The sequence below is a fragment of the Tachypleus tridentatus genome, chromosome 5 (genome assembly GCF_004210375.1).
Source record: "Tachypleus tridentatus isolate NWPU-2018 chromosome 5, ASM421037v1, whole genome shotgun sequence".
Lineage (NCBI taxonomy): Eukaryota > Metazoa > Arthropoda > Merostomata > Xiphosura > Limulidae > Tachypleus > Tachypleus tridentatus.
Genome location: NC_134829.1, coordinates 10,496,841 through 10,519,077, shown reverse-complemented (window position 1 = coordinate 10,519,077; position 22,237 = coordinate 10,496,841). Strand labels below are relative to the sequence as shown.

At 33.2% G+C, this 22,237-nt stretch overlaps 1 protein-coding gene across 9 annotated transcripts in view; it reads right to left on the bottom strand.

Annotated features, from left to right (window-relative positions):
• The window catches only part of LOC143250489 (uncharacterized), a 118,150-nt gene that overhangs the window by 5,051 nt on the left and 90,862 nt on the right, over positions 1–22,237 (bottom strand). For all 9 annotated transcript variants that reach the window (XM_076501097.1, XM_076501094.1, XM_076501096.1 and 6 more), the window contains one exon: positions 36–10,709. In XM_076501097.1, the coding sequence (XP_076357212.1) occupies positions 8,808–10,709 (1,902 nt within the window). In that variant the 3' untranslated portion in view covers positions 36–8,807. The remainder of the gene's footprint in view (positions 1–35; positions 10,710–22,237) is intronic.

Below are 22,237 nucleotides of genomic sequence, written 5' to 3'. Positions count from 1 at the left end.
ACTGGTTCACTTACTTTAGAAATACCCTTTGGAACATTTCAAACAAAACAATGCCACAGATAACAAGAATGTCTGGTGTACTTATTTCTGGAATATTTTAACTAGAACAATGTCACAGACAACCAAAAGGGCTAGTTTACTTACTCCAGTAGTAACTTCTGGAACACTAAAAAACAACAACAATGCCACAGATACAAAAAGATTTACATACTTACTCTACAAGTTTCTTGTTAAACTAAGCCCAAACATCAACCACTGAGCTGTGATCAAGAACATCATATGTGACATGTTTGTAAGAGAGTGTAAGTTTGTCTGATATAAATGTATGATTATTAAAATTATGAATTTATAAAGCAGCAAAAGCATGGTGAAATTCTAGTTCATAACACCCAATGAAATATGCTTAATTGGCCTGGCTTTGAACTTGAGCAGGATAATAAGGAAAACCATACTACCCTGCTAAATAAGAGATCTGAAGGAGGTAGTTGGTGATATACAAGCTATGAAATGGCTGGTTCAAAACTGATGCTAATCTAATTGAACACTGGAAATGCCAGTTGAAAATAAAAGTTGGGCAAATAATTAATTACCTGTCATTATGAAGTATGATATTTATTATATCAATTGGTATAATGTAAAATACAAGATTAATCAAAATTATGACTAAATCAATTGCTGTCATAAAAATAATCAAGTAAGCAAAAATTAGTGTTTCTGATTATTATTTTCATTACAATATTTCATTATTATTTTTCATTAATGCAGAGTTAATTACCTTTATTGATTAGTGTCATAACCCATGAAAATAACCAATTAACTGAAATTTGGGTATCTGATTATTACTATTCTCAGTTATTCCAATTATCCAAGTCTAATGAGATTAATTAATTAGCAAATTCCATTAATCACCCATCTCTAATTGAAAGTTAATGTTGCAGAAGAGAGTGGTTTAACCTACAGCAACTGTAAAAATGAACAGGAAACACCAACTGATAGTACAAGACCTGGTAACATCTGTGTTATTTTAAGAGCTTACAAAATGCTAATCGTTCTCAATCTAATGTGATTACTTTCTCATGACATCATTACATTCATCATGTATGTAACATTAGAACAAAACTATTCTTTATAAGTTTTCATTACAACTCGAGCACTGATATCAGCTTTGGACTCGCTTTTTTTTTTATCAGTACAGCATGTCATAAAAATGCATGTTTAAATCTGTCAAATGTCACTAACTGAACTATAAATGTGAACATCTTTATGACTATGGAAAAGTAAAATTTGAAATTCAGTCTTTCTCATATAAAGATAAAGCCTGATAAAATGCCAAATTCATTAAACTAAATCCCAATAACTAACTTCACTTTTAAAACAATTGCTTATTAGAAAAAGTTTTGTGTTTGGAACTTTATAGAAAAGCTTTGTTAAACACATCAAAAGTATTATATGGCATAATAATACAGGAAGCCAACAGCTAACCAAATACAATCAGGAAAACGTCCAGTGACAATGACCAAAAAAGGTAATAAAAGAATTCCAAGTCACATAAGTACAAGTTTACTTAGAAATGCATTCCAACCTATAACAATAGGTAAAAATACAAGTACCTCATTTTACCAATATGAAACTGGCAATATTTAATTAGCAAAACAGCATGATGTTAATAAAGTCTAAGGTGTAGTTGTAAAATATAAATAATTTATTGTACACCACATCCAGGAAAGAGTTCAAGGCTAAAGAAATGATTGAAATCATAATAGGATACACGAGCTCTAAGAAGCGAAAAGAACACATGCAAGGTTAGAGGCTGGGTGGCCTGAATTTCTAGGAACATTTGGGATCTAACCAAAGATGCACCAAATTCTAAGGTTGACAGCATGTACCAAGGCCAATACGATGCTTTAGTTATCATATGAAAAACAACTAATTAAAGTCAAGAATCATGTGCTGTACCTACGGTTTTGGTTTTTTTCACAACATAGACATTCCGTTTGCTGAACATAAAAAAAAACATAGATTTTTACTACAGTTTTAGTTGAGTTCTTCTTAATCTAGCCCAAGAGTCAAGGAGTTCTGGAGCAGCAACAAGTGAAACAGCCTCAATAATTAAAGACATCGGCACTAGCATCTATGTGAAAAACCTCCACAATTCAACCTCAGTCCAGTATTAGTTTATTTAGATAGGTTTGAAGGTTTTCCCCAATTGCACAGCAATATAGACTTACAATGCTAGAAACCAGGTTTTGATACCCATGGTGGACAAACGACAGATAACTTTGTTTAGTTTTGTGTTTACTTTCAAATAAAAGTCTGAAGATTTAGTTATAATTGAATTGATTGGTAAAAATGTTGGATAAGATTGAGGCATTAATATGTGTTTTCGAAGAGTTGTTAAATGAACATTTTAATGTTGAGTTAAACAAATTTGATGTTAAGTTATGAATTACTTAATTAAATAGACATTTCAGCATTGAATAGCCTCTATGTTATTTTCTTTGTTTTTTATATAAACTTCCACAAGACAGTTAAATAGCTACACACACCCTTCAGATAATTCTATATTAGTACGGTATCTAAGAAAGAGACAGTACTTATAAAAAATTTAAATATCAATGAGAATAAAGAGTAGTAAACAGTAGTAGAGAAAAAATAACTGCAGTTAGATGACATAATACAAAATGTAATAAAAATGTACAGGTGAAAGTAAGCTAGCCAGGGATTTTTTTTATGAGATATAGAAAAGAAATTTAAACAAGAATTTGTGAATTTACTTAAAAGAGTATACAGATATACTTGTTGGAGAATGTGACCTTAATGATTTACAAATAAGGTGAATCACAAGACAGTATTTAAATAGTAACAAACATATGGCACAGAGACCTCACAAAACACCAGAGAAGCACAGGGTAGAATTAAAAGCAGATGTAAAAGAAATGCTTTATTAAAGAGTAACAAAGGTCAGTAATAATCCTCGTACATTTCCAGAGGTTGATGGATGTAGTATTATCAGGTTTGCAAGATTTGGAATTTTTCTCTTAGTCAGACGATGTTATAATTTTTGATGCAAGTTTTCAGAGAGGTTAAGAGATGAGTTCAATAGATAAAGAACTTAATGCTGAAACCCATTAAATTTCAGTTTCTAAGGAAGAAACAGTTGATTTATGTTATGTGATAACTACAAAAGATGTAAAACAAGACTAAAAAAAATTAGATGCAAGAATTACCCAACATAAAAACAGTAACAGATTCTGTGTATTTTTAAGGTTTTATAGAAGATTTATCCCACATTTTGTAATGTTATCCAGACCTTTAATTGAGTTAAAAAAGGCACAGAATTCTAGTAGACAGATAAATACTGGAAACAATTGCAATATTATGAGATGTGCTGTTAACAGCACCAATACTGAGTAATGAGTGTATCATAAGTAAAGACATTTTAGGTTTTGCTGTAGATACAGTATTATTACTATTAGATGAGAACAAGAAAGAAAACCCAAACATATATCAATATAGACAGCTAGAAAAGGCTACAATGAATTACTCAATAACTTTTAATTCACAAATTATTAACAAGCAAAATGTTTAGCAGTAGTTATCTGCATGGTAGAAAGTTCATTATTATTATAGATCATGCACTCTTGAGATGGCTAATAACTTTTATAGGACATATCTTCCAGGTCAACAAGATGGTCATTGTTTGCAGGATTTTGTTATACATCAACCAGGTAGAAGACACTAATGTTCATGCATTATCTACAATTAGAGTAGGAAATATAGTGAATGATGATAAACTGGCAGTTAACAAGGTAAAATAAACAAGGAGTGATAGTGAAGATGCTTATGAGATAGTATAGGACTTGGACCATGTTATTAATGAACAAAAGAAATATACTGCAGCATATATGGTAAGAAACAGAGTTTTAAAAGGAGAAAACAATGATGTGCAATGCAGAAAAGTGAAAGATAAGGATATATAAACAGAGTTACGCACAGTTTGAAAAACAAAGTCATGAGTACTGGTACTTATCATGACAATCCATTTGCAGCCTGTTTAGCATTTTGTAAAAAATATACCAAGTTATATAGACAGATTGTTCTTTAGGCCAAACATCAAAGGGCAGTAAGAATTAATGCGAGTCATGTATGAAATGGCAGAGGCAAAAAACCAATTGGCATTTAAGAAATAGTCCCTTAAAAAAATGCCAAACTTAACAATGCCATTTCAGATGATAGCTATGGATATTTTAGGTTCATTACTTACTTCTCATACAGGAAATAAATACACACTAGTTGTTCCTGACTATTTAACTAAATTTCCTGAAGTAATGTCTATCAGAACAAAAACAGAGACAGAGGCATTTCTACACCACATTTTAGGAAATATGATTTACCACAATATTTGCTAACAGACAGATGTAATAAACTTCATTCTAGAATTAATGTTTGTTTGTTTTTGAATTTCACGCAAAGCTATACAAGGGCTATCTGCACTACTTGTACCTAATTCCGCAGTGTAAGACTAGAGGGAAGACAGCTAGTCATCACCACCCACCACCAACTCTTGGGCTACTCTTTTAGCAATGAATAGTGGGATTGACTGTCACATTGTAATGCCCCCATGGCTGAAAGGGCATGTTTGGTGCAACAGGGATTCGAACTTGCAACCCTCAGATTACGAGTCAAACTCCTTAACCCACCTGGCCATGCCAGACCTAAAATTAATGATGGAAATCTGTGAACAGTATGGAGAGAAAAAAATTGATACTACTGCCAATCACTTCAAAAAAACTTTGCTGGACATGATATCAGTACTGTGAGAAGAATCAGGAAAACCTAGGAATAAGCACATTCTTTTATTAAAAAACAGAAATGCACAAAACAAGAAATTCCTTTCTTTTTGTTATATGGTAGAGATGTAATGTTACCACCTACAAGGATAAATTATACAATAAAGTAAGACTATGAAAAAAATGATGAAGAAAATCCAAACCAAATTAGAAATGGAAAAATAAAATTTAACAAATGCTGCTTCAAACAAGGAAGAGCAGTTGATTAAAAAGTTGCAGACCAGTGAAATGAAATTATGATATAATTTTCTTGTAAAAATGTCTATTGTTAAGAAAGAAAACACCAAAAAGTTGATTCAATCAAAATTCAAACAAAGCTGTGGGGTACCAACATTATCATGGTGCTAGGATGAAGACTATCAGTAAAATGGGTAAACTGCATCTTCAATGGTTCATCTTCTCTGGAGGCTATACCTCATATACATCAACACAACACCACTGCCCGATTCTGAACTAAATTATTATAGCCATCTTTTAGTGGAACCCATTCAGGATGGTGTCTCCATAGTCAACCATCCCAGCTGCTTGGAATTGGTAAGAGGTAAAGACTCCCATATTCCACTAGAAAAAGGAGATGAAAATGTATTGGAAAAGTCCAGAGTAATTTCTTCACCTGAGATGGTGCAATGGGTGATCGAACAGGCATGCTTATGAAGGAAACTATCATGAGGTTATTCATATACAAGCAGTCTTGTGAAACACTCTATCTCAATGGTGAGCATTGTAAAGCTATAGAAGGTAAAGCATGTGTCAACATAGGTGTACAGTGCAGATTTAGAGTAAAAGAATATCTGGTTAGGTACTACCCTCTACAGAGAGGGATCCATGTTAGAAAAAGTAGATAAAAGCTCATGAGAAAAATAAAGTATGAATAAAAACTTTCTAGTTAGAGTAGCACCAAAGTCTGAAGTATGGCCACAGGTATTAAAAAAATTCCAATGAAGAAGAAACCATGACATGACAGAGATGGTGGGAGATGAACACACTGAGAACAGTCCATATGCCTGACTGCAAAATCTTCTGTACTGCACAACAAAGATGAGAAGCTAAGAAAAGAGTAAGGTGTTGAATCTGAGGGAAGAACAAGACTGGGAAGAAGATAGGGAGAAATAGGCCAATTAAATCATAAGGTAGACCACAGTGGTAAGTGTAGAATGTAAAAATCATGAAGGGAGGAGCATTTCTAGGGTATCAAGAGGTATCAGGATAAAAGATAAGACAGGTAGGGTGATAAAATTGTGATATGTCATGGCAAACAAATCTGACTATTGACACCCACAGGCACAGGGAAGGAAATACATTTGACTGGAATGATGAAATATGGATCACAAGGAAGTGGTTCAGATGGAGGTAGATTAAGGGAATGTAGGGGCCACATGAATGGTCTAATACAGAAAAGTAGGACACCAGGGAGGAAAAGTACCTGGAAGGAATGTGTCAGCTTGGTAAGAACAGAGGAAGGAAAAACTTTGTTAATCACATTAAAAGTATTATGTAGCATAGAAAATATAGGAAGCCCATAATTAATCAAATACGGTCAAGAAAAATTCTGATAACAATAAGTAAACACAATGACGAGCTAAGGTACTGAAATAATAAAAAGCCACAAGGGTACACATTTATTTAGAAGGACATTCCAGCTTGGAACATTACATAATAAACCAATGATGTTATCAACAACACCACATCATTTAGTTAGTAAAACATCAGGATGTTTATAAGGTTTAAGGCATAACCATCAAATGTAAATTATTTATCATACACCCTGTTCAGTAAGCAGTTTAGAGTTGAAGAAACAATTGAGATCATAACAAGAAATGTAAGCTCAACAAAGTAGATGTGAATGCAAAGAGAACACATGTAAGACCAAAAATTCAAGTAGCCTGAACTTTTAAGCACGTCTTGGATATATATAAAGGTATGCCAGATTCTAAGGTATCTGAAGAAGAAATAGTAATAAGAGCTTGATACCATGTACCAAGGTCAGTGTGAGACCTTAGTAATGTGTGAGAAACAACCACACATTAATCAAGAATCATTCACTGTAGTTATGATTTTGGTTCTTTGTACAACACTGCCAACACCCTGTTTGTTGAATATAAAAAGCCTTGTTTTCAAGACAGCATAAATTGAAATTTTCTTAGCCTAGCTCAAGAGTCTGGGAGTTCCTGAGCAGCCATAAGTCAAACAACCTCAACAACAAAAGATATTTGCACTAGCATATATAGAAAAAATCCACCATTCAATCTCCATTTAAAAAAAGAATTGAATTAACACTCAATCTAATAGTGGTTAAACTAGATGTGTCTGAAGGTTCAGTCAGAATTTAACGTTATGAGTAAAACATTAAATGCAACTGAAGGATTAATATCTATTTTGGAAGAACCGGTAAAACAAAAATTGAACGTTGTGTTAAATGAATTTGATGTACAGTTCTAAATTGTTTAATTAAATACATATTTCTATGTTACCTAATCTCAAGGTAGCAACAACCTAACAATCAGTCTCACACACATCAGAATAAAATCTAATAACCAGCATAATTTATTTTAATAAAACCAAATAACTAGTCTCACTTTTAATTTGTTAAAACCTGGAATTAAGTATCTTTCTTTTCAAGATAAGACCAAATAACCAGTTTTTATCTTTCAAACATAGTCTGATAACTGAACTACCTATCCTTAGAGAAAAATCCAGTATCACCACTCTCTCTTAAGTTAGGACAAGACTTGGCAATCTGTTTCTCTCTTACTAGAGAACAAGATCTGATGACCAGTTTCTCACTTACCAGAATAACACCTTACAACCAGCCCCTCTCTTATCAGATTAAGGCCTGACAACCAGTCTCTCTGTTACCAGATAATCAGTCTCTCTCTACTTAAAAAAGCACCTGACAACTAATTTGTCTATTATAAGTCCTTCTCTCTTACAAGATATGTGGCTTGACAACCAGTATTTTATCAGGATAATACTTGGCAATCACTTTTTCTGTTAATATCAGTATTTAAAATTTAGATAAAACCTGAAAACCAGGCTGTATTTAATTAGAATTATATCTAACAGCCAGTCTGTCTGTAATTCAGATGATACGTGACAATAAGACTTTCTCTAATGTTGGTACCACCTGACAGTAAGTTTCTCTCTCTCTAATTAAGGTACTACCTAACAACAAGTCTCTTTCTAATTAGAGTACTATCTGGCAAACAGTCTCTCTCTAATTAGGGTATTTACCACCAAACAAGTCTTTCTCTAATTAGCTAATGCCTAACAACCAATCTCTCACTAATCTCTCTAATAGCCTAATGCCTACAACCAATCTCTCACTAATCTCTCTAATAACCTAATGGCTACAACCAATCTCTCACTAATCTCTTTGATTAGAATAACACCTGATAACCAGTCAATTTCTTATAAATTGCAATATTTGTGTGTCATATGGGGAGTGTATAATTTAAGATTTCAGTTCTTAGAAATGTTCCATCACATTTTGGCTCTGACAAATGATTTCTTTGCTAGCAAGAAATTCTGATTAATAATTGAAATGTCAATAAAACAGTAAAATACAGTACTGCAGTTAAATCAGTATTACTGCTCAAGGTTTAAACTTGAAAATAAAGGTTTTGGTAGTCTACAAGCAACTGACCCACATATTATAAGCTAAACACTAGCCTGAAGAAAGAACAGAATAAATAAGCATGTATGTTATCCAATAACAGAAGTACTGTATGCAAGATGTGAAACATGACAGATTAAAGTTGCTGAATTTTATTCATTATTAGAATCTATTATCTCCATGAAACTTTTAACTTGCATATTAGTAAATTAAACTATGATTTCCAGTGGCAACAATAACAATTAAAGAAACTAACTGTTTTATAACTGAAATATAAAATGTGATGTTAATGTCAAAAACACAACAGATTAACATAAACTGGCACATATAAAGTAATTTTTATATTATTTAATATGGCATTTGTTCTGTGCACCAAAACCTATAGAAATGTTACATTCAATAGATGGCAGATTATCAAACCTTGAATGTTTCACAAACTTTTCACCCTGAGAGTCCACCTTTACATTTAGCTGAACAGGACTAACAGGCTGATCCATGCTATCTTCACCTAATGGCTGAACAGGACTGTGAAGTTGGTCCATGCTGTCTTTATTTAATGACTGACTAGTGGATGCTCTCAAGTTAGAAAGACTAGCAGATTTTTTTAAAGGTCTAGTAGTTTTCCATGAAATGGTAGTGAGAGAATTTGATTCTAAATTAAGTTTTGTTTTTGTATTATTTGTAGCACTTCCAGGAGGTTGCATATTTAAGAAATGCTCTGAAAATTGATGAACATTGTGTAGTAAGCCGTCTGAAGATGGTTGAACAGAATATGATTCACTTTGTCCATCTGTGAGGAATGATTGAGTTTGTTTACTACAGAAATAACTAGCAGCTGTCTTGTTATTGTGCTTGACTTCTGTTTGGCCACCAGGGGAAGATCTATTATCACTTCCTGGTGAAAAGACAAAGGATGATACTTGACTAATATCACAAGGATATCCAGTATTTTTAATACTTTGACTAATGTCTTCAATGTAATGATCTGGTGGTGTTAAAAGTGGTGATGATGATGAATGATGGATTTTATCAGAAACATTTTCCATAGCTGCACTTTCATCACTTAAAAAACTTGTTTCAAACTGGCTACAAGAATGATATATTGTTAAATTCTCAATTTTATCATGAACATCTTCAAATGTGTTTTCAGTTTTTCTATAAGACAACTCTATTGGGGATAATTGTGGTAACAATGAATCATGATTTTTGTCATAAATGCCTACTGTTTTCTTTTCAGTTTTCTCACTAGATGACACCACTGGTGATAACTGTGCTAATAATGAATCATGCATTTTGCCACAAACACCCACTGTTTTGTTTTTAGTGTAATTACTATATGATTGTATTGAAGATAACTGTGGTAACAATGAACCACAGACATTTTGTTCAGTTCCACCACAAGGTGCCAAACTGTTTGTGATATAACCTGTTTCAGCAGATAAACCAATGTTATTAGATGGAAAGTTTGTATAATCAAATTCTGCAGGAAAAGCATCTTTTTTCCTTGAATTACCTACTAACCTGTTATTTTCTTCAGAGAAGCCAACACATTTACTGTTACTGAAGATAAGATGAGAACCATGTTTTGAAATATTATTAGAATTTGAATCCCTTTCATTTGCTGCCACACTGCATAAATGCTGAATGGCAGAGTTTTGATTATTTACTAATGTAGCAGGCACAGACTGATTTACTGAATATATTTCTGATATCTTTTGGTCATTCTCACTTTCTGAAAGTGAAGAAAGTGAGTTTAATTTCTTTGTAATTTCCACACAGTCAAAATCCTGACTACGGTGAGAGTTGACCTCCAATTTTCCTTCTTTTTCATGTTCAGAAGCCTGAGTATTTTTTTCAATTTTCTGTTTTTTTATGCTTCTTTGGGTAGATTTAACATTGTCAGGATTATAAGAAAACAAATCAGTATCTTTAAGTTCTTCATTCATGACTTGACATGACCCAGAAAGCTTGGGTTGATACAGTTCTTTCAGATGATTCTGGAAAAACTCTGCTGTAGCACCAGAACAAGTATCTAGATACTCTTTCTTAAGCATGACTAGTAGACGATCCCTATATAGTAGTTCTCTCTGACAGGCTTCTAAGCGAGACTTTAAAGTTGCTATGTCTTGCTCCTGATATTTGGTTTGCTTCCATAAACATTGGTTTCGGTGATGCTCCTCCTGAAGAGTTCTTTTTATAGCCGCAACCTCAGCTTTTTTGTCTGCTAACATTTCTTCTAACTGTTCCTGTTTATGAAAAAAAAAATAATAGTGTTTCAATATATATATATATATCTCACTTAGCTAAATGTAGAATATAACTGCTACAGCAACAGATACTCTTTTACATCAAGTTAGACTAACTAAATCTCGCATTTAACTTCTCTTCTTTAAAACACTTTATACAATGAGTACAGTATAACATCACAACACAGTGTGATTCCACACTGTGAGTAATATAACATTAATACACCTTATAGTGTGATTCAACCTTAAAAATGGACTTAAAAAGAACTCTGGACTCTTCAGCAGGTTAATCTTCTGCTTGCAAATTATTGTATGGAACTACTCAGCTGGCCATTTTGTCATTGACATACTTTAAAAGACAATCAGAGTTGATGATCTTTAGCGTTGACTGCATGTTTTTCTGAATTCCGTAAAACCACATCAGTGATTTTTTCATTAAAACTCTCAACATTTATGTGATGCTGGAGCTTGATCTTCCTTTTAATGGGTTTTTTTTAAGCCATGTAATGCCACTCTGATGAAATCTGGTATTATCAGCATTAAGATCACAGCAACTTTTCATTTTCCAACCATTAATTCCTCAGAATAAGTTTCAGGATTTTATTCCACCATATTTTACTCACTAGAAGTAGATTTATTCTTAATTACTCATAGTATGAGTATTTCACTTCTTCCTCTCCACGTTGTCACTTCATGTAAAAGATAATTGTATGTCATGATGTCTGACCTTAAAATATTTTTCTCAATCATTCCTTTTGTTGTGGCTATTTATAAGAAATTACAGGCAGTGGAACTGTTTTGTTTTAATTTTTACTGCTTTATTCAGTTACATTTACAGAAAAATAAGAGTATAATACTACAGAAACACAAGTCAAATGAAATGGTGACAGATGTGTCCAGAGACGTAGCTAATTTGTTTTTTCTTGGCTTCTGTTTTCATATGTTATATTTGGGTTACTGTCTTGCTTGTTTTAGTTTTATTTGCATTAGTATTGCATTATTCATGTGTGTTTTGTAATATTTTTATAAATGTTTGTCACTGAAGATTTTCTGAGCTGTAATTTTTTTGGCTTCAAACAAACTGCTGTAAAAAAAACTCCTTTGTGTGTGAGTACATGTTTTGAAATTTATCATACCAAGAAAAAATTTAGAAAGAATTGCCACTGTAGCAAAGCCACCATTCAGATATTACATGTAACTTATAAGAGTATTTGGGTATATATGTATTCCCTTGTGATTAAGTAATAATATAAATAGACCTGAAGCTGAGATTTACTTCGGGGATAAATAGCCAACAAATGTTTGTCAAATATGTAATTTTTTAGACTCAAAAATTGAGATCACAATTATATTCTCCTTACTTCTTTCTTGATCCTATCCTGAGGTCATAATGTTTTAACCCAACCCAGCCCAGCCTTCTGGTGATATTTTTATGAGACGAATGAACAATCCGAGACTGAAACACAGAGACAACGATGACAAACTTTTAAGTATATTTCAACTATAAATTCATATCAGTATGTGTTCTATTACATTTCTGAAAAATTGGGAAAACAATTGACTGATCAGAGTAGTCTAAAGGCGATAATTCGAATTTTAGGTCAAATTGCTTAAGAATTCAACATGTACGACAACATGATCCTTAATGTTGTTGTGTATATACACCATACTACTAGCAGTAGTGGCACCATGGTCTTACAAAAATACTTTAAAGAACTAACAAATCAACAATATTGATTTAGGATTGTCTGAAAAAGTGCATGAATTGAACAAGTTCATGTGAGCAAGATTAGTACTGAGTACTAGGCTTAACATTAGTGGCCTCAGTTGCAATGTATGTTAGGCCTAATGTTAGTGTTGTTATCTGAGAACTGAGTGACAATAACATTAGGCCTAAATACTGTAAATAGTTGAGTGCAAGTATATTGAAAACGCTACTGTCGCCTGGAATAATGAAGTGGACTATTCCCAATTTAAGGCCGTCCTTTTGAATTTGCCTTCACATCCAGGCATGCTGATAAAGTTTCAGATATATGCCTATTTTGTTGATGTATGGTTTGTTGACTCATTTAAAGTCTCCAGGTTAAAACTGAGCTCAAAGTTGAGGTTATAACTCATCCTTCAGATAGAATATCTGGTTAGGATTAAGGTACTCTAGCCTAGACCTAACCCAGTATTTAGTAGTTCAATGTGCAGTACAGTTTACAATTGATTATATGTTATGTATGTGTACCTGTACCAATACAAAATGATCACTGTGTATATAGGCTACTACAGTATGTGTTGTTGATCACAAATTGCTTTGGAATACTTTTTGGCTCACAACGGATTTGTAAACTACCATTGACATTGCTTCTTGCATATAGCTACCATAGCAATAACCTTAATGAAACTTTTGCAATGACTGAAAACTAATTCTCATAAAATGGATTGAAGCCAGTCTCAAATCGATTTGAGAATGATCTTGAATAGTTTTCAAAGAGTCAGAATGCAGCAAATCATTAAAGGTATTCATGAATTCATGTTTATGTGCTGATGGACCTTTGTCCTAGGATAACTTTCTGACAATCTTTGTCGAAATGTAGACAAAGAGTTCAGTATGTTTGACTGTTTTACCAACGTTTTTCTTTATGAATTCCAGTGTTTGCCTAATCATTATAACTATATATGATCCATATTCTTTTTTTTAAATTTTATTTTTGTTTCTGTATTTTTCAGACTGCAAGATGAAACTTGTTCAATTAAGTAGTGAGCAAAAGAGAAAACTGGCAAAAAAGAACCAACAAAAGGCTTTGGATTTAGTGGCCATGACTGGAAAGCTGACTAATTTTTTCACTCAACTTACACAATAATTTTCCAAATCAAAACCCATCTCTGCCACAAGAAGTTATTTGTACTGCATCTGACTCTAACAAGATTGAATTTTAACCAAACTCCACACCTACAAGTATCATTTTATCCACTTCAAGGTTAGAACATCATGATGATGTTGAAGTGTTGCAGGCTGGCTCAACTGGCACAAGTCTCACAACTGATCTCACTTTGCCTGTAAATTCTCCTGATATCTCTCATGTTAATGTTGATGCAAGTTGCTCTACATGATAGTCTGAAGTTGAAATAATTGCTGAAAATCTACTGGACTATGGTAAAATGTTTCAGTCCACAAAAGATGAAGCAATGGTCCATTGTGGTGTTGACAGTTAGTGGGTCCACAAGCAGTCCAATACACCACAATGGACCATTTGGCAAATCTTACCATACTTTCAATAGTGATAAACAAACGAGATAACATTAGCAAAAACTTTTCTTTGGGGTAGAAGCCATTGGTGAGCAATACAAGAGAGAGTGGTTATTGTATTCACCATCAACAGGGTCAGTTTACTGCTTTGTTTGTAAACATTTTGCCCTTAAATTTTTCTTACATTTTGTTGAAAGAGAAGGGTTCAGTGACTGGCAAAATACTATTGTTATTGATCATCATGAAAGAAGCACTACTCACAGAGACTATGCTAACATACTTAACTCACAGACAAGGTTTAGGCTTGTAACAAGAGTTGGAAAAACAAATTAAAGAAGAGTTCAATTACCTGGAACATGTCTTGGAGTGTGTAATAGCTGTTATTCGTACATTAGCTGAACATGGCCTGGCTTTTGGAGGAACAGATGAAAAATTTGGTTCACTACAGAAAGGGAATTTTTTAGGGCTGCTTAAGCTCATAAAGTCAGTTTGATCCATTTTAACAGGGCACATTTCAAAATATGGAAATTTTGGAAAGGAAATTCTTCTTACTTGTTCAAAACCATCTGTGAAGAACTCATTGAACCATTTGCTTAGAAGGTCCACATGTTCATTGTTGGTGAAGTAAATTCTTCTGATTATTTTAGCTTGTCAGTTGACTCAACACCAGATCTATTACATATAGATCAGTTAAGTGTGCTACTTTGATACTTAAAATATAGGCAGCCTATTGAATGCTTTTTAACCTTTCTGGAACTGAAGAGCCATACCAGTGAGGAAAAGCAAACCAGGTATTGCAGTACTTACGTGAAGTTGCAAACTTAACTTTTCAAAATGTAGGGGTCAGTCTTACTACAATGCTACTAACATGTCTGGACATTATAAGGAGATGCAGCAAAAGATTTTAGAAGAAAATAAGTTTGCCGTATGTGTGCCCTGTGCAGCCCATTCACTAAACCTGGTAGGCTGAAGAGCTGTTGACTGCTGTCAAGTGGTAGTTAATTTTTTCTCTACAGTGCATTTGCTCTACACATTTTTTTCAGCCTCAACCAGACAGTGGAAAATTCTTAAAGCTTGTCTTGGAAATGAAAGTGTGTTAAAATTCCTCTCTGATATCAGATGGGAGGCACATGCTATGGCAACAATAGCAATTTTGAAGTCTTTCTTCAAGATTTTGGAAATTTTAGAATATCTAGTTGAAGACCAGTCACAAAAGGAAGACACTAGAAGAGAAGCAGACAATATTACAAATAAGATGCAAGAGCTACAATTTGTTTTTTATGTTGATCATGTGGGATGAGATTTTGCAAAAGTTTCATAAAGCAAGTCAAATTCTGCAAAATGAGGATATAAACTTAAAAACATGTGCAGATCTGTATGGGTCATTAGCTGACCAACTATGCACTTTAAGGGATGACTTTGAAAGATGAAGCAGTTGCAAAGGAAATACTACCAGATGTTGATTACAAAGAAGCTCAAACTCGCAAATGTGTCAGAAAGAAGGTACTTGATGATGGAGATGCACAAGAAGTAGATCTGAATGCCAGAGATAAATTTCATATCACCACCTTCTACACAATTGTTGACAAACTAGAAACCCAGATAAGAAGAAGAGGAGAGGTGTATAAAAAAATAGAAATAGATTTTTTTCCTAAGTGATGTGCCAAATGATGTTACTTCATCAGCTGAGACTAAAACGTACTCTCTGTGTTCTTAAAACCTAATTGATGCTTACCCAGAGGACTTGGAAATTAGTCTCTCTGCTGAGTTTCAGCAGTTTCACTTATATGTGCACCATAAGTTCAGTGCAACAAAAAAACTGTAAAAACCAGATTCGGTCATACTGAACTTTATAAAATAATTTCAGAAGACAAAATTGAGTGCACTTTTCCAAACGTACACATTGCATTGCATACTAGGTCTGTTCAAAAAATATGCGGACAGATGTCATAAAACAAAATGTACTTTATTTAGAAGTTACAGGTCTGGGACCCCTTCAAAGTACTCTCCTCCCCAACGCACACACTTATCCCAACGGTGTTTCCACTTGTTGAAACAGTCCTGGTACGCTTGTTTTGTAATGTCCTCCAGCTCCTTCGTCGCATTTACCTTAATCTCGGGAATCGTCTCAAATCTTCTTCCTTTCAAGGGTCTTTTGAGTTTGGGGAACAAGAAAAAATCGCAAGGAGAAAGATCAGGAGAGTAGGGGGGTGGGGAAGAACAGTGATCGAGTGTTTGGCCAAAAACTCACGAGTTCTGAGGGCTGAATTTCGCAGCAACGTGGTGCATCTTCAATTTTTCGTTCAAAATCTCGTAAGAAGATCCAACTGATATCCCACACTCTTCAGCAAACTCCCTGACAATCAGACGTCGATTTGCCCCGCACCAGGGTGTTGATTTTGTCGACGTGTGAGTCGTCAGTTGACGTGGAACATCACCGTAAGCCGTGTTAAGCATAGCAAAAGTTTCAGTCGCAGATGTTCCAAGTTTAACACAAAATTTCACAGCAAGTCGTTGCTCCTTCAGGTCATTCATTCTGAAATCCGCCAAACGAAAAAATCGCATTTCACTTAAAACTGCATAGCTAATACACAAATGAAGATATCTGCAATCGGGAAATGGCGTCGTAATCATGTGATCTGTGCAAACCTAGCGACACCAAGTGGATTCCCCTGGAACCAACTGGAGCCGAGCAATTCAAACAGTCCGCGTATTTTTTGAACAGCCCTCGGATATTTTTAACATTAATGGTCACAAATTGCACAGCTGAGTGTTAATTTTCTCAACTCAAGCAAATAAAATCCCAACAAAACAACTATGTGATAAGACAGGCTAGATGCCTTGTCTCTGCTAAGTATTTCAGCAAATTTGTTACACCAAATTAGTTTTGAAGACTTGATCAAAAACTTCACAATTAAAAAATCTAGAAGAAACTTTTTAAAACTTAAATAAATATTAAGATATAAGTAAATAATTTGCTTACAGGGTTTTAAATTCAAAGTGAGAAACTGTTAACATCAAATTGAGAATTTTTTTAATAAAAGGGTTGTGAGTAAATTTTTCATTTTTGTTAACGTCAAAGTGAGAATTGTTAACTCAGAGTAAAAACAAATATACAGTAAAAATAATTCTTTTTAATTATCATTAATCATTTATTTTCTAAATAAAAGGCCTCAGTCATTGCTTGATTTTGATCCATGCCCAATCTTTTAAATAAATAAAATGAAAGAGTTTTTATTTAATATAGTTAAGGTGTCTAACCTGGAAGAAAACTGAAAAAGAGTTATAAATTTTTAAACTTTTATTTAACTTTCAGCACTTATTGAGTCTTAATGTCTTGCCAGTTAAGCAATGGAGGGGCCGAGGGAGGCACCACTGTTGAGCTGTGCTTAGGGCATCAATTGCCCTTAATCTGCCCCTGGGTAAAATGTTTAAACCACATTGGCTTTCTTGTTCCATACTTTATAGTAAACAGTATTTTATGTTGGAATTCTTCAAATGTAACTGATTTAAGTTTTGAATTTAACAATTTGTTTCCTGCATGTTTCATTCTGTCACTGGTATTTTTTATACCTCAATGATATTTTTCTGTACATTTAAAACTGCTTCATGAATCTTGTTTTTAACTGTCTTATATTTTCTCTTAAATTATTGTCTCTTAATCTTTTTTTAAAATTTATTATACATTTCTTTTTCTTCTTTAAATTATTTTAATTGTTTTTTTACATTTCTAGCAGGAGCTAACATGGTCAGGCAGTTAGGGCACTCAACTTGCAACTTGCTATTTGTAGGTTGCAGGTTTGAATCCCAGTAACTTTAAACATGCAACTCTTTCAGCCATGAGAGCATAATAATGTGACAGTTAATCACACTGTTATTGGTAAAAGAGTATCCCATGAATTGGCAGTGGGTGGTGATGACTAGCTGTGTTCCCTGTTGTCTTACACTGCTAAATTATGCACAATTCGTGCAGATAGCTCTTATGTTAACTTGTGAGAAATTCAAAAAACAAACAAGCATTTCCAGCAGAGTTTTATCTCACTTCTTGCCCAGGATATTATCTTGAAGTTTATGTTTAATATCAAATGTTTATATTATTTTCCCAAAAATAATACAAATTTTAACATCAATGTTATAAATATATTCTAACAGTAAGGTGAAATGTTCTTGTAGATTATTTGCTATCAAAATACATGATTCAGTTCTTGAAACAAGAAGAGATTAATCTATTTTTTTCTTGACCATTTATTACAACTGCTTTTACTTGGATGCTCAACTTAAATTACAAAACTTTTCAATAGATACTGCTGTAGATCTAATATGCTAATAATGTTTCAACAGAAGTAATGGGACTATGTTTAATTTACAAATAAACTTACTTTCAGAATTTCCTTGTTAATAAATGCAACTCACTCTTAACACTGAACTACAAGCAATTTTTATCAACTCACTGTATGTTCATTAAATTCTCATCCATTACTCACTATTCATCACTAACTGGTTACCATCTTTATATAGTGCCTAAAATTCTCCGAGTCATTAAAATTACAAGCTCTCTTTAGTAAACATCTAAAGTAAAATATCAGATATATAGCTCACATCAATACCATCAATAACTACTTAAAATTCCATCACATACTAAAAATAGGAAATATCATAGGAGTAAGTATATAACTCTCAACTCTCATACACTCTAATTTGGTAAATAAGGTTTGGTTTAGTTTGTTTTGAATTTTGCACAAAGCTAGACGAGATCTACCTGCACTAGTTGTCCCTAATTTAGCAGTGTAAGACTAGAGGGAATGCAGCTAATCATCATGAACAACAGCCGACTCTTGAGCTACTCTCTTACCAATGAATACTGGAATTGACCATAACATAATGCCCTCACAGCTGAAAGGGTGAGGATGTTTGGTGCGACTGGGATTCGAATCCATGACCATAGGATTACAAGTCAAGTGCCTTAAGCACATAGCCATGCCAGGGCAATAAGTAAGGACAAACATGTTGTAAAGTTGCAAAATGTTTTTATCAGACTGCACACCAAATGCAACAAAGATAATGCATGCCCCAAGAACAAAATGAAGGGTATGAAGCAAAAACATAGTAACAGGGGATGCCAAGGAGTGCAACTACACTCATGTCTCAAGGGTGATGATACACCTGATGTTAGATATAATAGTGTGGTATTTCCTTAAAAGAATCAATATGATAAACCCATTATAGCAACAAATCCTATCAGGAAATAATAAGAATGTCCTGTGGTAGATAAATGAGTCCTCTTGGTACATGTGAAATAATGAGACTGAACAATTTGGTACAAATAAAAACAATTTTATTATTTGACAGACAAAAAAGAAAACACAGTGAACATACTTGCACCCATGAAAAAAAACAGTCACTTATATGATGATCTTCCTCAATACAGATTTCTGCCAAATTAAACATGAGGATCTTAAAGTAAGTCTTAACTTAACAATCTCCTAGTAGAACTGGATAAAGAAAATGTGCTAGAATACATTTGCTTTCTATGTCTAGCTAATAGCATCACCTTGTGACCTTTGTTAGCTCATAGATTGATTGGTTGTTAAGTTCAATCAACATAATTTTCAGCCAGCAAAGGATATTAAAATACTAACCCTTTTATTAAAAACCTCAAACCCATACAAAATACTGCAATATCCTCATGGTCAGAAGAGACATCACCCACTGTAGAAAACAAAGAAATGTAAGAACTATAAAAGAGAATATTTTAACAGCTTTATAGATCATTTCATTGCCATTACAGCACAGATAATCAATAATCAATTTAGTTTTTCTAAGTTACTAAAGAAGATAGAAAACAAAATATATGCTATAAAGTTAGAGTTCAATAAGTTCAAAATAAAAAAATAAAAGCAATGTAGAAAAGGTTGTTTCCATTTAAAAATTAGAGACTCTTCAAAAAAGTTCTAAGAATTATTGTGAATAAAATATTTCGTCTGAAATGGTCCATGAATGGTGCTATGTATAAATGTGTTCTTTGCAAGACTGAATGAACATAGTAAAATGAGGTTGTGTTCATTTATTGTGCTCAGAGTTTCATGTTATGATTGATTTGGCTGTTTTTTAACACTTGTGGAGTTGTGGTTAGGTTGTATTCATATGTTGTGCTTAGTGCTTCTTATTGTGTTTGGCTGGATGTTTCTTAATACTTATGAAATTGTAGTTGAGTTCATGTGTTGTATTTAGTGCTTGATGTTGTGATTTGGCTTGGCTGTCTCTTAATACTTGTAGAGATATGGTTATGTTGTGCTCATATATTGCACTCACTGATTCAAGTTGTGTTTGGTTTTGTTGTATCTTAATAATTAACTTCTAATCACTACAAATTACCTGCTTAGAGTAAAACTAAAAATCAACCTTTCTTTCTTACTTATAAAGACTAGAATGGACTTTTTTCATTTGCTAAGTAATATTTCATTTAATCACACTGTTGTTTGTGTTTGTCATATTCCAGTTGTAGTTTTGATTCTAAATAACAGTGTCAAATGAAGTATGTCTAAGAGGTGCTATAGAAAGGAAAAGGAAAATGTGAAGTAAAATTGCAGGATTAGAGTTTACCAAAAATTAATTAATTCATTTTGAAAGAGGTGTTGAGAAAACTGCAACACTGAAAACAGGTTTAGTCTTAATTCTCCCATTGACTATAACAATAATGCAGGCCTAGGGTTAGAAAGTGCTGAAAGTAGGCTTAAGAATGATTTAACAGAAGAAAACCAAGAGATTGTGAAAAATAACAAGCTTAGTGATACTGTCAAAAATGAATTTACATCTGTTTTAACTTGTGATGGTATTAACAGTGATAGGCTTAAGCCATAACTGAATACTCAGGAAATTAAGTCCACAACAGTTAATAATATTAACAATTATTCTTGGTTTGTTTTGAATTTCATGCAAAGATACTTAACAACTGTTCTACTGTTTCAGTTAATAACAGCAAGCACTCATTTGATATAGCTAAGTTTTTGTGGTTGTATATGCAGATCAAAGAATGTTAAATCAATCATCAGGTCTCTCCCAATATGATATAGATGAACTCAACAAAAGAAGTTTCAATGCTTGTTTATAGGAGACATTATTTAAAGCCAGTTTAAAGTTATGAGGAACCCGGTTATGTTTCTCAATTACTGACTATCAGCAAATGTTAATGTGAGCCTTGTTGGCTTTTTGGAAACAAATGAAAGTGTAATATTTTTAAGTTTGCACAACTGTATTTTTTTAGAATCAAAGTACTTGAGTAGAAATATAGTCAGCATATCATATACAATCATGTTAATGTATAGAGTGGCAGATACATAGAAAATTAAATGAACACTTCAAGATTAATATGAAGCAGAAAGGTAATTGCTAGCATCAAATAACAGGCTGTATCATTAAACTAATTCTGACTTTTCCTATTTCGAATTTGGTGTTCAGTGGTCACATGGAAGAAATATGCCAGGATGACTGTGAGAACTTTCTCTCCATTACAAGATTTCTAAATCAATATTATTCTATGTTGGAGGGAATGCTAAAGATTTGTCTCTCTATAGAATTTTTTGCAAATCTACTGATGAGCTATCTCTAATTTAAAAGTGATAGACTAAAGAATCAGTACTCTCTACTGGCAACTCTTGGGCTAATCTTTAATAATAAAATGTGAGATTTACTGTCATATTATAACACTTTCATGACTGAAAGTATGAAAAAGATCAGTGGCAAAATTTGAGCCTGTAAATTACAGATTGCAAATCAAGAGCCCTAAATACCAAGCCATGCCAGGTTACACTGCTGAGGAAGTCTGAAGGTTCTTTTGTAAACACTACAATAAAACTCTCACAGTATTAGCACACTATGTTCAGGAAGACATAATAAATGATGTCAAGAATGTACCCTCTTATTCAGTAATCACTGATCCTACCTAAGACACATCAAGAAAGAATCAGTTGAGCCAAATTATGAGGTGTGTAACATTAGGAAGATTTACAGCTTGTGGTAAAACAGCTGAAATGAAAATACAAGACATTTCTAGGACTTAAAGGCATATGGAATCAATCAACATTTGATCTTGAAAAGCAAAGTTTTCAGTTTCTGAACTAAAAAATTTTGATCTGGAAAGACTTTATAGACAAGGGCATGATGGTGCTTCAAATGTGGTTAGTGTGCATATAAGTTTCATATAAGTACCATGAACACTTTGTAGAAAACAATCTACATTTATTGTTAAATGACTTTGTTCAGCCTGTACTAAAAATAAGAAACTTTTTTG